This window comes from Electrophorus electricus, chromosome 16 (assembly GCF_013358815.1).
Source record: "Electrophorus electricus isolate fEleEle1 chromosome 16, fEleEle1.pri, whole genome shotgun sequence".
Lineage (NCBI taxonomy): Eukaryota > Metazoa > Chordata > Actinopteri > Gymnotiformes > Gymnotidae > Electrophorus > Electrophorus electricus.
Window position 1 is genome coordinate 13,417,149 of NC_049550.1, and position 14,747 is coordinate 13,431,895.

Here is a 14,747-nt window from a genome sequence, read left to right on the forward strand (position 1 = left end):
CTAGTCTTTGTGCAGTCATTTAATATAAGGAATTATCTTTTTTAGGCCCGAATATGTAGCCTCCTATTCTGACTGCAGAGGACAGAATCAGTAAATTAATATTTGATGGTAGATGTTTATGCTTCTGCAGCTTAAAGTCTTCTCCAAATGCACATGTGGTCTCCTTACCTACATCAGATTGGGGAACATTTGAAGATTTGCATAATTCATTTAGGCAACATTGTTTTCTGGAGTGGAGCCAAAAGTTGGGGGTTCAACTGTCCAAACATAATGCAGCTGACAAATCAGTGGCACAGGCAGAAAGTATATGCTGAAGTTGAGGGACATTATCGGGGGTCTGTATATTGGGAGACAAGGGCTCGGAACCACCCACTTCCAGAAATGAGGAATTGCGGCCTCAAAGCAGAGGAAAGATGTGATCCGACACCTGGAGGAGGAAAGGCAAAGGTCAAGGGCTGTGGAACGTAGATCACAAGGAGCCTGGAAAAAGTGGGACCTGACAAACCAATGATCAAATGGTTTAAACTTTGGAGACTGGAGCCCTTTTGCATCTCTTTTCTTCTCTGATTGGTGTGTGACACTCTTCCAATACCAACAAACTTGCACAGACTACACTTAGCCAGGGATGATAGAGGGAGGACCCAATGATGTGGAGGGAGAGGCATGTTGGTGCACATCCGGATCCATGCCAAGGTCATCAGTGCACTGGCTGAAATCTCCTAGTATTTCAAGACGTAGGTCATATAGCTTGGTGAAGATATGCGATCCTCTGCATACTAAGTTAAAAGGTAAATGAAACTGTATATGCTGAAACCCAGCAAACACACAACATAGTATGTAAATTCACACCAGAGTAAATTTAGACACCATTCATGCTGTGGATGTCAGACACTGGTTTTCAAAGCCTAGTGAGTCAGCAAAAAAGGTACTAACTGTTCTTTCTTTATGTGAAGATCACAGTGTGTAATTTAATACACACATAGTGTGTTTGTTTCTAAAAACAGTCTGAAAAAAAGTGAGACTAGGCATTATTATTTCACTTGATTCATTTTTTAGATAACCTAGAAATAGGCTTAATTGTAGTACACAATATAGTTTACAATCCAGTAGATTGTGTAAGGAATGTGTTGTGATTTCCATTATTTTGATCAGTTTGTGCAGCATTCTTCTGTCCACAACCATTTCTAGGGCTGTAGCTCCAAGCACAGAGCCAATCTTCTTTAACAGTTTGTTTAGTCTCTTAGAGTCACTGGCTCTGATACCACTTCCCAAACATATGGTTGCAAAAAAAATGGCGCTTTCCACAACAGACTGATAGAAGATATCTCGCTGCACACACTGAAGGACCTAAGCTTTCTCAAGAAGTAGTCTGCTCTGTCCCTTCCTGTAGACAACCTGTGTATTACATCTCCAGTCCAGTTGTCAAGGTGAACACCCAAATATCTGTAGGTTTCCACCACCTCCACCTCTTCTCCCAGGATGGAAATAATGTTCAGCACAGTACTAGTTCTCCTAAAATCCACAACCATCTCCTTTGTCTTTGTCACATTTAAAAGGAGGTAGTTGTTTCCACACCATGCCGCAAACAGTTTACCAGCTCTCGGTACTTAATAACCCTTTCACCACTGACACACCCCTCGATCGCACGATTCCAAATATTTTTGTAGATGGCAGGACTCAGAGTTGTACTGGAAATCTTAGGTATACAAGGTGAAGAGGAAAGGTGAGAATACACTCAGCTGTGTTGCTCCTGAACTGTGGACCACCCACTCAGATTCATATCCCCTCAGACATACAAACTGTGGTCCATTTGTCAGATAGTCAATAATCCAGGAGGTTGTGGAGGCATCTGCCTGCTTGTTTTGGAGTTTGTTCTGCTGCAGATATGGCTGAATTATGTTAAAGGCACTGGAGAACTTAAAAAACATGATCCTCACAAGGTTGCCTGTTTTGTCCAAGTGCAGGTAAACGACGGCATCCTCAACTCCCAACTCAGGGCGTTAGGCAAATTGCAATGAGTCCAGAGAAGTGCTCATCTGAGGTCTAAAATAAGATAATATAAATCTGTCCAGAACCTTTATGCTGTGTGATGGTAGAGTGACTGGTCTGTAGTTATTATGGTCAGATGGAGATTACTTTTTAGGTATAGAAACAAGACAGGATGTTTTCCACAGCTCTGGAACTTTCTCCTGCTTTAAGCTGGAGAACCTCACAGAGCTGGATGGCCTAGGTCTTCAGGATCCTGGGCTTGATTCCATGTGGACTTACAGCCTTGTTCTGGTGCAATCTCTTCAGTTGCCCCTTGACTTGAGTGCTGGATAATTCCAGGTTTTGTGTGGGAGGTAGGGGAGGGCACAACATTACTTCATGTGGAGAAAGGTGTTGATGGAGCTGTGTAGAATCCCTGTTGGAGCTGTTTTGAAATTTGATATGTGCTAAATGGGATGTGTAGCGATCCATGGTGTGAATTGAAGGTTGAAAGGAATCATGGTCTGTGATCTTTATCACCTGGGAGGTGTGAAAGGGAAATAGCTGTGGGGTCATGTAGGTTGTAGGGTCAGTGCAGCTGGGTGCAGTGCAGAGGTTCTTGCGCTGCACCTTTTGTAGAAAATGTTTAACTCATTTTCTCTGTCCAGATGTCCCTCAGCCTGATCTTCTTTTACCTTGAATCCCCTAACCTTCTCCTGACCACAGAACCCGCACATTGATTTGCTGAAGTGTATTCTCCAGCTTCCGCCCCTATGCCTCCTTGCTTTCCCTTAGCCTCACTTTCAGTTTCTTCTGCATGTTCCTCAATAGCTCCCTGTCCCCATCCCTGAAGACTCTCTTATTATTCAGCAGGTACTTAAGGTCACTGGTGATCCAGTGCTTATTATTGGGGAAGCATCACACTGGTGGACTTGGTGGGGATCTTGGTGGGGATTGTGTTATCCACACAGAAGGTAATGTATTCTACAAAATGGACCTTTAGGAGATGGTCAACAGGGGATATATTGAGGCCACAGACTGGAATGTTCTCCATGAACCCCGTGGAGATGACATCAGTTCCATGATGAATTGTGTTCTGACCTTACAAGTGGGGGGAGGGCAGTGGACCTGTATGCGTCCTTCACATTTGCATAAAGTAAGTCCAGTGATTTATTTTCTCTAGTATTGTAGCTAATGAACCCTTGGAAAGTTAGAACTGTGGCCGAATAGTGTGGTTAAAATGACCAGAAATTGTGATTGGGTGTTGTGTTTAAGGTCTGGCAGTAACTGAACTGATATCACATGCTGCGTCAGCAACAGCTGATGGCAGAACGTAAATAGCAACATAGATGGTGCATCTATACTCCCTCAGCAAATAATATGGATGAAAATCCCCAACAAACAGTTCAATGTCCAGGCTACAGAAACGCTCCTTTGCTGTAATATGTCCGGGATTACATCATCTGTTGTTGGCAGTCATTGCATCCCTGCTTTTCTCTTCTTAGCATTCTGTCTGTGATCTCTATCAGCTAAATAAATCACAAGAAAATACAAAAACACTGAAACATTAACTGGAACTGCTGCAACAAGCTTGGTAACTAAATTGCATCAGCAGTGCACTTTCTAGAAATTTCCAAACATGGATGAGATAAATTAACTAAAATGTGATAAAGAATTGACCAACAATTATTATGCCATTCCTCCATTCCTCTTTAGAACAGAACGTCTTAGCTTCATGAAAGTGTTTTCACATTAGACGGTTGTCTGTGGTCCTCCTTCCTACAGCTTTGACTAAACTGTAGGGGAGATTGAGATCATCTTTTAATCTAATACACATTTTTAAATATATTATTACACAGTTTTTTTTTTTACTATTTAAATGATTGCTTTGCCTCTGCCTTTACCTATGCCACTTCCAAAAAAGCCTTAAACACCAGCTGTAGACAATATGTTTTAGCTTTGAAATGTGTCTCAAAAATCTGGACATAGAATGGAAGAACCTGGCTCAAAGATTTGAAAGAGCCACAGAGAGCTGTCTCCATTTATTATCTTCCTTTCTCTAGTGACCCACTTTTTCATGCATATAGACAGTGCATTTGGTAACCCAAGATCCACATGGTTGCACACTGGGCAAAATTTGCATTCAGCTCGCACTGCCAGCACTGTCTCTTGACCTCATTTGTGTGCATTTGCATTTATTTATATAAAGTTCTATATTTGGTGTGATACTGGAGACTGAAAATCGACTGAAAAAAGGGAAATATACAGATTTAAGTCTCAAAACAGAAATGCATTTAATAGAGAATGGAAACAACGAATGGCGCATGGACAATAGTTCATACGCATCAGACAATAGCCACTATTAAACAGGCATAACAAAGGGGTATTCATACATACAATGTTATAGGGAATGAACAAGGCACAGGTGAAATAGAATATTGCTAATAAGGTGCATGGCAACATGTGGGAACACAATGCAAAAACACACAAACAACCAAAAGAATGAGAACAAAATCACCACAGAAGGGGTAGATAGAATATTTTCCTGGCTGCATCCAAAACTGTGTATACCACTATACTAATATAACACACAGCGAACCTCAGAGGGCGCAAATGCTGAGAAGTGTGAGATTTATTAAAGGCAAATCAGGGTCAATATAATGGTCCAGGGTCAAAGAGCCAACACAAACAGGGGCTTGGACCAACACAAGGCAGGCCAGGGCAAACACAAGGCAGGCCAGGGCAAACAGCATGGGTTAGGCCAATCAATGACCAGCGATAGGCAGAGGGAAACACGGTATACAAATACACAGGGTAACAAGGAAATATAAGGAACATGTGAAACTAATAAAACAGCGAAAACCAAAACATGGACTGGAACAGGAACGAGGAAAATGAAACAAGGACTCGAGACAGGGAAACCATGGAGACAGGATGTAGGAGGGGCCAACCATGCAACATCCACAAACTTGCATCATTTAGGCCCACATTTTACATTCTCATCAAATGTCATTGTCATACGTGTGTAATGGGATGTGGTTTTGGACACAGCCCTGCTCGGCTTCTGGTTCCCTCCCTCAACATGCCCGTTTGGCACATGATGAGGCAGGTGTGTTAAGAGCAGGGAGAAAACAAAAATGTGCTAAACATTAGACAATCAACCAGCCGACCAAATGGATGGGCCAACTGATCTGACCAGCGAACCCCAACCAGCCAGGAGAAGAGGCTCACCTCGTGCCTGTTTGAAATGTGTAAACTTTCCCTTATTGCTGCTACTTCGGCACTTCATGTCAGCAATGTCTGCAGAATGATGACGAGTCAAAGGGACCTTTCTGCAACTCAGTCAACTGATTTGCATTCCTCTCTGATCCAGTTGTTGTGAGCCGTGTTTGCATGGAAACCACCATCTGCACATTTGCACATTATGCAAGCAGTTCCATTTACCTTATACCACCTAGTCTTCAGGGTAGTTTTCTGGAGTGGAACCAAAAGTTGGGGGTTCAACTGTCCAAACATAATGCAGCTGACAAATCGGTGGCACAGGCAGAAAGTATATGCTGAAGTTGAGGGACATCATTGGGGGTCCGTGTAGTGGGAGACAAGGGCTCAGAACCACTCACTTCCAGAAATGAGGAACTGCGGCCTCAAAACAGAGGAAAGATGTGATGCGACACCTGGAGGAGGAAAGGCAAACATCAAGGGCTGTGGAACATAGATCACAAGGAGCCTGGAAAAAGTGCGACCTGACAAACCAATGATCAAGTGGTGAGACTGGAGCTCTTTCGCGTCTCTTTTCATCTCCGATTAGTTTGTGACACTCTTCCAATACCAACAAACCTGCACACACAGCCGGGGATGATGCACGTGATGCCATGACCGAGCCGTCAGTGTTCTGGTTGACACTGCCTAAGCAGAAGAAACAGGCAAATGCATCCATTCAGTTGATAAGGGAGGGGTAAAAACTTCCCTCTTCCCAACAGGAGCCTCTCTCAGGTGGTGCAAGTGTGTGAAATGAAAGTTGACCTGAGAAGGACACTAACATTTCCTCCAAGTCATTCAAACATCCATGACATGGTCTTATGTTCTGGGGAGGGGAAAAAGACTCTCATGATTCACCTGGGAAGATGGCTGCAAAGAGACCATGGAAAGCCACATGTACCAGGACTTTGTCCAACAATGTAGGAATGTGTCATGCTTTCTACAGAGACCCAGTCTACCACAAACTACACTACCCACAAGCCACCGGTTTGATCCCTGTCCCCTGATTACTAGTTCCACCTGTGTCTGGTTTTCCCTTGTGTCTTTCTATAAAAGCTTTTCTGTTCAGTTAGTCTTTGCAAGGTCTCATTTGCCTTGTCATATGTTTCTGCTCTGTTCTTGTTAGTCATTTTTGTCTTTCTGATTTTTGACTTTAGCCTGTTCCCCTGGTTTCCTCTCTCTTGCCTGCACCTACTCTGGTTCTTGTAATAATTGTTTGCCACATGGATTCCTGTCATAGAACGCTCGCCTCTCACGAGTCACATGGTTTGGCCCGCCACGTGTAGTGGGAGGATCTTTGTTTGTAACCACGCCTGCACACACCTGTACCTTGTTTGTCTTTGTGTATTTGAACATGTCAGTGTGTGCAGTGTTGTTGGTTATTTTGATGTAGTGTGTTTGTGTTAGTATCTAAATGTAACATCCGTAACTATGTTTGTCTAGTTCGTGTTAATGTTAAAAGTCATTAGTATTAAGTGTGCATGTGTTCATTGTTTGTGTTTCACGTGACAGCTCCCTCGGCTAAAGACGGACTTCCTAGCGGGAGGTGCATAGGCACCCCCGCCATGCCGCCTGGATCCCAGAAGATTTACATTTACATTTATGGAATTTAGCAGATGCTCTTATCCAGAGCGACTTACAAAAGTGCTGTGTCCATTTACTCATAGAATATATCCTAGTACAGTAGAGTAGGTTAGAATCAAACATACCAATGAACTAGAATACTGTAGAATACAGGGATGAATGCTGATACCTAGAAGTACAAAATACATAAGGTCTATCTTAAACAATGATAAGTGCTATAAACAATAAGTGCTAGAGTTTGTTAAACAACATAAACAATACCCTACAATAAGTATTAATTTAGTCCGTCATTATGGGAGCAGTGACAGTTGTCCTTTTAAATGTTCTGGAAATAGTTGGGTCTTCAGGCTGCATTTTAAGACTGCAAGGGACTCTGCTGTCCAGACAGCAAGTGGGAGTTCATTCCACCATCTTGGAGCCAGGACAGAAAAAAGTCTCGATGCTTGTCGTCCATGAGACCTGCAGCAAGGTATTTTGAGCCGAGCCGTACTTGAGGTTCGAAGTATTCGAGGTATGGATCGGGCTTTGATCATTGACCTCATGTATGAAGGGGCTGGTCCATTTTTGGCTTTGTAGGCAAGCATCAAGGTTTTAAATCTGATGCGTGCAGCTACAGGGAGCCAATGAAGGGAGCGCAGCAGTGGAGTAACACGTGAACTTCGGAAGATTGAAGACCAGTCGTGCTGCTGCATTCTGGACAAGTTGTAGAGGTTTGATGGCTCTTAGAGGAAGACCAGCAAGTAGTGAGTTGCAGTAGTCTAGCTTTGAGATCACAAGAGACTGCACAAGCACCTGGGTAGCTTCCTGCGAAAGAAAGGGTCGAATCCTTCTTATGTTACAAAGGAGGAATCTGCAAGACCGGGTTAGATTAGAAACCTGAGTTGAGAACGACAACTGGTTGTCTCAAGTTGCGCCCAGGCTATGGGCAGCTTTGGATGGTGATACCATAGAGTTCTCAAAAGAAACAGTGAGGTCATGGTAAGGGTTGGGAGTACCTGGGATGAACAGAAGCTCGGTTTTACTGGGGTTGACCTTCAAGTGGTGGGCTGTCATCCATGACGCGATGTCAGTCGAACATGCTGAGATATGTCTGGAGACCTGCGTGTCAGGGGGTGGAAAAGAAAGAAATAATTGAGTGTCATCAGCATAGCAGTGGTAGGAGAAACCATGAGAAGATATTACATCACCAAGAGAACAAGTCCACAAAGAGAAGAGAAGGGGGCCCAATACTGAGCCTTGTGGAACACCAGTGGAGAGTCTACACGGTTTGGATGTGGATCCTCTCCATGTCACCTGATAGGACCGTCCATCCAGATAGGACTGAAACCATCTCCAAGCAGAGCCAGTCACACCAAGCCTGGAAAGAACAGAGAGAAGAATGTTGTGGTTCACTGTGTCAAAGGCTGCTGAAAGGTCTAGAAGAATCAAAACAGATGACTGTTTGGCAGTTTTAGCGGCATGAAGTTTCTCAGTCACTGCTATGGGGGCCGTTTCTGTAGAATGTGCCAGTTTGTAGCCAGACTGATTAGAATCATGCAGCTGGTTAAGGGTGAGAAAAAGAGACAATTGATTATAAACTGCTCATTTAAGGGCTTTTGAGAGGAAAGAGAGAAGTGATACCAGTCTGTAGTTGGTAATGCTGGAGCTGTCAAGTGTGGCCTTCTTGAGGATTGGTACCACGCTGGCGGTTTTGAATGCAGTAGGCACGTATCCAGAAGATAAGGAGTTACTGATGATGACAGAGATGAAAGGAAGCAGATCTCTTGCAATTGTCTGGAACAGAGCAGAAGGAATTGGATCCAGCGGACATGTAATCGGATTGCTGGAAGTCAGGAGTTGAAGAATTTCATCTGTGGAGAAAGGAGAAAAAGCAGAGAGGTGGATGTTGGGGAATGCACGTTGGTTGGAGGAGTGGGAACAGAGGAAAAGGACTGCTGGACTGCTGCAACCTCCTCAAAGAAGGTGATGAAATCCTCCAGAGTAAGAGATGAGGGAGGAGGGGGAGGATTAAGGAGAGAAGAAAAAATCGTGAAGAGCTTACGTGGATCAGATGACTTTGCAGATGTTACTTCCAGTGAGAACTTGGAAAGGAGAGACTTGTATGAGCTGAGGTCTGAATCTACGTGAGATTTCCTCCACCGCCTCTCTGCAGTCCTTAGTTCTCTCCTGTGGCAGCGAAGTGTTTCTGTTAGCCAGGGGGCAGGTGGAGAGGACTTATCAGGTCTAGAGGAGAGAGGGCACAGAAGAGTCACTGATGAGGAGAGTGCAGAAATGAAAGTATTTGTAACTGTAACCAAAGAGAGAGAGGATAGAGAGGGTGAGGAAGGGTGGACACAATAGTAGAAGTAAGGGAAGAGGGAGTTATGGAGTGCAGATTGCGACGGAGGGAGGAGGAACATGTTGGAGAGGACTGAAGGGAAAGAGAAGGAAAGGAGAGAGAGAAGGATAGAAAGTGATGGTCCGAGAGGTGGAGGGGAGTTACTGCGATGTCTGATGTTGTGGTGGTATGGGTGAAGATCAGGTCCCGAAGGACCTTTCGGAGGACCGAAGGGCACCACAACAACCAGAAAGAGGGCAGTTGGGTGGAACCATCAAGACCCATCAGGTCTATAGCTATTCCTTGTAATGCCTTTATTTAAATCCTGGATATTTAAGACCTTGTTTGATGCACTGTCTTGTTTTCCTTTTCCACTCTTAAGACTGTTCTACGGTTTTTGTGCCTTCCGTGAACCTATTTAGTTTCCTGCTCCATTTTTTTTCATATTTAGTTGTCGTGTCTTGTTTCCTACCTTCGTCCTGTTTCCTACCTTCGTTCTGGTTTTGTTTCTCTGTCTGACCTTTCTGGCTATTAAACTTTGTAAAGGTTGTCAGAGTGGTTTCTTTGGGAGAGAGTTACTCACTTTGGTGTGTACTTTGGGTTTTGTTACTTCACAGACTGTTTACCATAACAAAAAGCTATATAATGCACTAAAAGGAAGGGAAAACACAGAAAAGCATGATTGGTCCCCTTTAGGCAGACTCACCTTAATTCTCTCTATCCCTAACCCTGGCCCTAAACCTAACCCCAATCCTAATCCTAACCTTATTCTCAACCCAAAACCTGTTCCGAACCCTACTCCTAATCATAAACCTAATCTTAACTTCAACCTTGAACAGTGGGGGTCTGGATGAGGTCAGTAGCTCCATTAAAGGGACCTGTTAATTTACCCCTTTCTGTCTTAATGTTCTCCAATTAAGCCATATTAATCAATGCATTGTGAACATTAACTCAGTGTTACTGAGTCTGTATTTATTTAATCTAAAAAAGACCATTTAAAATAAAGTGTCACAAATATAATAATTTCCCAATAATGTTATGTGGTTTTACATATGATTAACCTGAAAATGTAATAAATTCCCAATAATAATGTATTATTAATAAGGTATTGCATTACAGGTAAAAACATTATTGGGGGCAATAATGGTTAGGACGTTATATTAGTAGGTAAATTATTACATTATTGGGTTTATTACATTTTTGATTTGAGTTAAGTGTTAAATTTTATAACATTTCTGGTTTTATTACATTATTGGGAAATTATTACAGTACTGGGTTCTACGTGCCTTTTTAAGGTTTCACAGAGCTTTCAAAGAAATGCATGTTTTGTTTAAGAATAACAATCTGTTACCCTCTACTTAGTGAAATATTTTAAAAACAGGCATATTTCTACATTAAAACAACAACAAATAAGAAAAACAAACCCTGAATTAATTTAGTAGAATGAATGACGTTAGTAGAAGTGGACGTTTGCATTGTGCAAAACCCAGAGAACATTTCCCTGAAGCCAGTCACTCAGCACAAAAGCGTGGTGACTGGCAGAGATGCTAATAGGAGGGAAGTCAGAGGAGGGCTCAGGTTACCGGACCTTTATATTGCACCTACTGCACTCTCAAGCTGCAGAATGCACAGCAGAGACACATTCACGGGCAGCATGCAGCTCCGCGTGGACGCGGAGGTGTTGGCGGTGTTGGCGGTGCTGTTTCTGGCTCCCAGTGTGACCGAGGGTGTGGTGCTGAACAAATGTGAGCTGCGGAATCAGATGAAGATGGTTCTGCCTGCAAACCTGTTGAACAGCAACGAGTTGGCCAAGAGTGAGTCAATAATAATAATAATAATAATAATAATAATAATAATAATGCATTTTTAATATAGAACCGTTCAGTTAGTTCTGTAAATGGCTACTGTCAAACAATGAGAATTCTGAAAATACTATAGAAAAGAGATTTTAAAATTAAATGTTATGAAAGAGACTATCACAGGGAGTAAAATAAAAGTTACAGGTTAAAGGTAAATGTAAGTTGAAGGTGAGCATAAAGGTGCGTATTAGGGTGACAATATTATTTATTTACAGCATTTAGCTGACACTTTTATCCAAAGTGACTTACAATTATGACTGAATACAGTTCAAGGTTAAAGGTCTTGCTCAGGGACCCAATAGTGACAACTCAGCTTGAAGTGGCAAGTAGGAAAACATAAATAAAATGAGAATGTTTTAAAGTATTCATGTCATGACAATATTATCAAACATAAAATATAAACTATATGAAGTTACATTTAAAAAGACAGTTATTGGGTAGTTGCAACTGTCTGTTGAATATCTAAAGGAAATACATTCTAAGCTGTAAATAAAGAAACAAAAGTCTACCTCAATTAATAATAACCAATTAAAAGTTAGTCAACTGTCCTATGATAACTGATATTCTTTATTTGCATTTTTAAAGTTGTGTGTCATGTGCAGCTGACGTCTGGCTTCAACACCAGCATGGTCAAGAGCATGAATGAAACAGAGGATGAGCCCTCTGTCTCTATCCATCCCTCAACCAAAGACCACAAAATGTCTGGCCAAACCGAACACCAGGAAGATGATGATGATGATGATAAGGGAAACCACCCTGGAGGTCGCAAGTCCAGAAGCGTTAAGTCAGTACACATCGTTCCTACCAAGCCCTCTGCCTCTAACTTTACCTCTAATCACACTTCAACCAAAGATCACAAAATGGCTGGCCAGACCGAACACCAGGAAGATGAAGAAGATGATAAGGGAAACCACCCTCGAGGTCGCAAGTCCAGAAGCGTTAAGTCAGTACACATCGTTCCTACCAAGCCCTCTGCCTCTAACTTTACCTCTAATCACACTTCAACCAAAGATCACAAAATGGCTGGCCAGACCGAACACCAGGAAGATGAAGAAGATGATAAGGGAAACCACCCTCGAGGTCGCAAGTCCAGAGGCGTTAAGTCAGTACACATCGATCCTACTAAGCCCTCTGCCTCTAACTTTACCTCTAATCACACTTCAACCAAAGATCACAAAATGGCTGGCCAGACCGAACACCAGGAAGATGAAGAAGATGATAAGGGAAACCACCCTCGAGGTCGCAAGTCCAGAGGCGTTAAGTCAGTACACATCGATCCTACCAAGCCCTCTGCCTCTAACTTTACCTCTAATCACACTTCAACCAAAGATCACAAAATGGCTGGCCAGACCGAACACCAGGAAGATGATGATGATGATGATAAGGGAAACCACCCTCGAGGTCGCAAGTCCAGAGACGTTAAGTCAGTACACATCGATCCTACTAAGCCCTCTGCCTCTAACTTTACCTCTAATCACACTTCAACCAAAGATCACAAAATGGCTGGCCAGACCGAACACCAGGAAGATGAAGAAGATGATAAGGGAAACCACCCTCGAGGTCGCAAGTCCAGAGGCGTTAAGTCAGTACACATCGATCCTACCAAGCCCCCTGCCTCTAACATTACCTCTAATCACACTTCAACCAAAGATTACAAAATGGCTGGCCAGACCGAACACCAGGAAGATGATGCTGAGGATAAGGGAAACCACCCTCGAGGTCGCAAGTCCAGAGCCGTTAAGTCAGTACACATCGATCCTACTCAGCCCCTTGTCTTTAATCTTCTCTCTAATAAAACTACATCCAAGGAACACAGAATTGCTGGCCAAACCAAACCCCATGAAGATGATGGTGATAAGGGGAACCACCTGGGATCTGAGGAGGACGAAGTCTGGACATTCTATGGGCTCTTCCAGTTGTCAGATCATGTCGCTTGTGTCTCAGGCAACAACACCTCACTGAACCTCTGTGGGATGAGCTGCGATAGTGAGTCCATTGGAAACTTCTTGATTGTGCTGTTTGTAGATTACTTCCAAATCATTGCTAAAAATTTCAGTTTCTACATTAAAGTACTTCTTGCCATTAAATTAAATTAGGTAGGAACTTCTTTGCAGTATTCTAAATGTAAATCTAAATCTCTTTAAAGATTTAAGAAATGGCAACATCTCTGATGACATTGACTGTGTTGGGACTATAATAAAGACCACGTGAGTATTGACTACTCAGTGAGAGTTGGAGGAAAACGTTTAACACTGTACAATTTTTTACATTTGTATGCGAATAATGGATGTGTCACTGAGTAATTGTGGTTCATCTAGATGCCACTGCTAATCATGTTTTTGATACACCAAATCACAAACTTAGTTTAATTGTAATATTTTTGTCTGTAAATTCCAACAGGCGGGAAATGGAAAACAGTTTTAAACCATCTGATGAACTAACAAAGCAAATGTAAGTAGCAAACACAAAAACGCATATAAAGAAAACGCACTTCAAACAGGTGTGTTAGTCCTACCCCATGTAAGATGTCATAAGACATCCTACACTAGATGTCACTGATGTCACTCCTATACCTGCAGTCAGCACTCCAATCAAATACACAGAAATACACGCCAGGAGAACTAATGGTAGGAGGTTGTAACAGTAGGTAGTAAAAGATGTCACCATATATTGTTATAGAATTTATAATGTAAGCTAAGAGAACTTTTCATTCATGTTAGGAGAGTTCACAACAGGTGGATAAAACACACAACAGATGGATACATTGATGTGTGTGTATGTGTGACTTGATTGTAAAAGCTGAGTTCTGTCTGTAAAGTGTCCTTGGGTTTGAGAAAGGTGCTACATAAATGTAACGAATAATTATAACAATAATTGTAATAATAAAGAAATAATAGCAAAGAGCAGGATGTCCACCATCCAAATGTTCTCTTGTTTGAAGAGCTACTGAATGTCTCTGCTTAGCTCTTTAGGCTTCATTCTGTGACCTTCCTTCTTTGCTCCAATGCAGGACTGACCTCCTCCAGTGTGACAGTGTGGTGGACTCCCAGTACTTCGCTGGTTGTTAATGATCAATGAACACATGCTCAAATGAGTCTCATAATGATCTTAGTGCTTCGTTAGCTGTAGGTCTATGCTGCACTTTTCAGAACTAGTTTTAAGATTCTTACGAGATTAAAAACCTTTGCATTGCAAGTTCTATTGGTTAACATTTTGTGAATATTAAGACAACACACATAAGACAACAACCACCCACGGCAACGTTATGGCAGACCTATAGATAATGATAATTCACCCAGTAATACAGTTTTTGCTCCAGTCAGAGAGACTGAGGGGAAATGACAAAACTGAAGTTATTTTAAACAACTAAGAAATATTCAGGGATTTTGAGAAAAGTTAATAAACTAGGTACACTGATTATTTTAATATCTACTTCTAAATAGAAATTAATCCTAAATGGCACACCAACTTTACCCTTTTGTTTTTAAATTAATTTATGTTTTTGTATTTAGGAAATTTAGGAAATGACAGAGAGGCATTAGATTACATTTATTCTTTGACATTTATAAAGTGTATATATATATACACTTTATATATATATTATTCTTTGACATTTATAAAGTGTATATATATATATATATATATATATATATATATATATATATATATATATATATATATATATGACAGCATACAAATTGTCCTCATACATATTTTGGTGTATAAAATATAACTCAGACTGTGGTCCTATAGAAATGTTT

General features: G+C 41.8%; 1 protein-coding gene across 1 annotated transcript; it reads left to right on the plus strand.

Annotated features, from left to right (window-relative positions):
• The first annotated feature begins 10,753 nt into the window (after window positions 1-10,753).
• Window positions 10,754-14,181, plus strand: LOC113579651 (sarcoplasmic reticulum histidine-rich calcium-binding protein-like). The gene is made up of 5 exons (XM_027013741.2): window positions 10,754-10,941; window positions 11,572-12,972; window positions 13,133-13,193; window positions 13,387-13,437; window positions 13,997-14,181. The coding sequence occupies exons 1-5, from the start codon at window positions 10,782-10,784 to the stop codon at window positions 14,052-14,054; spliced, it is 1,731 nt and encodes a 576-aa protein (XP_026869542.2). The 5' UTR covers window positions 10,754-10,781; the 3' UTR covers window positions 14,055-14,181.
• Window positions 14,182-14,747: the final 566 nt, after the last annotated feature.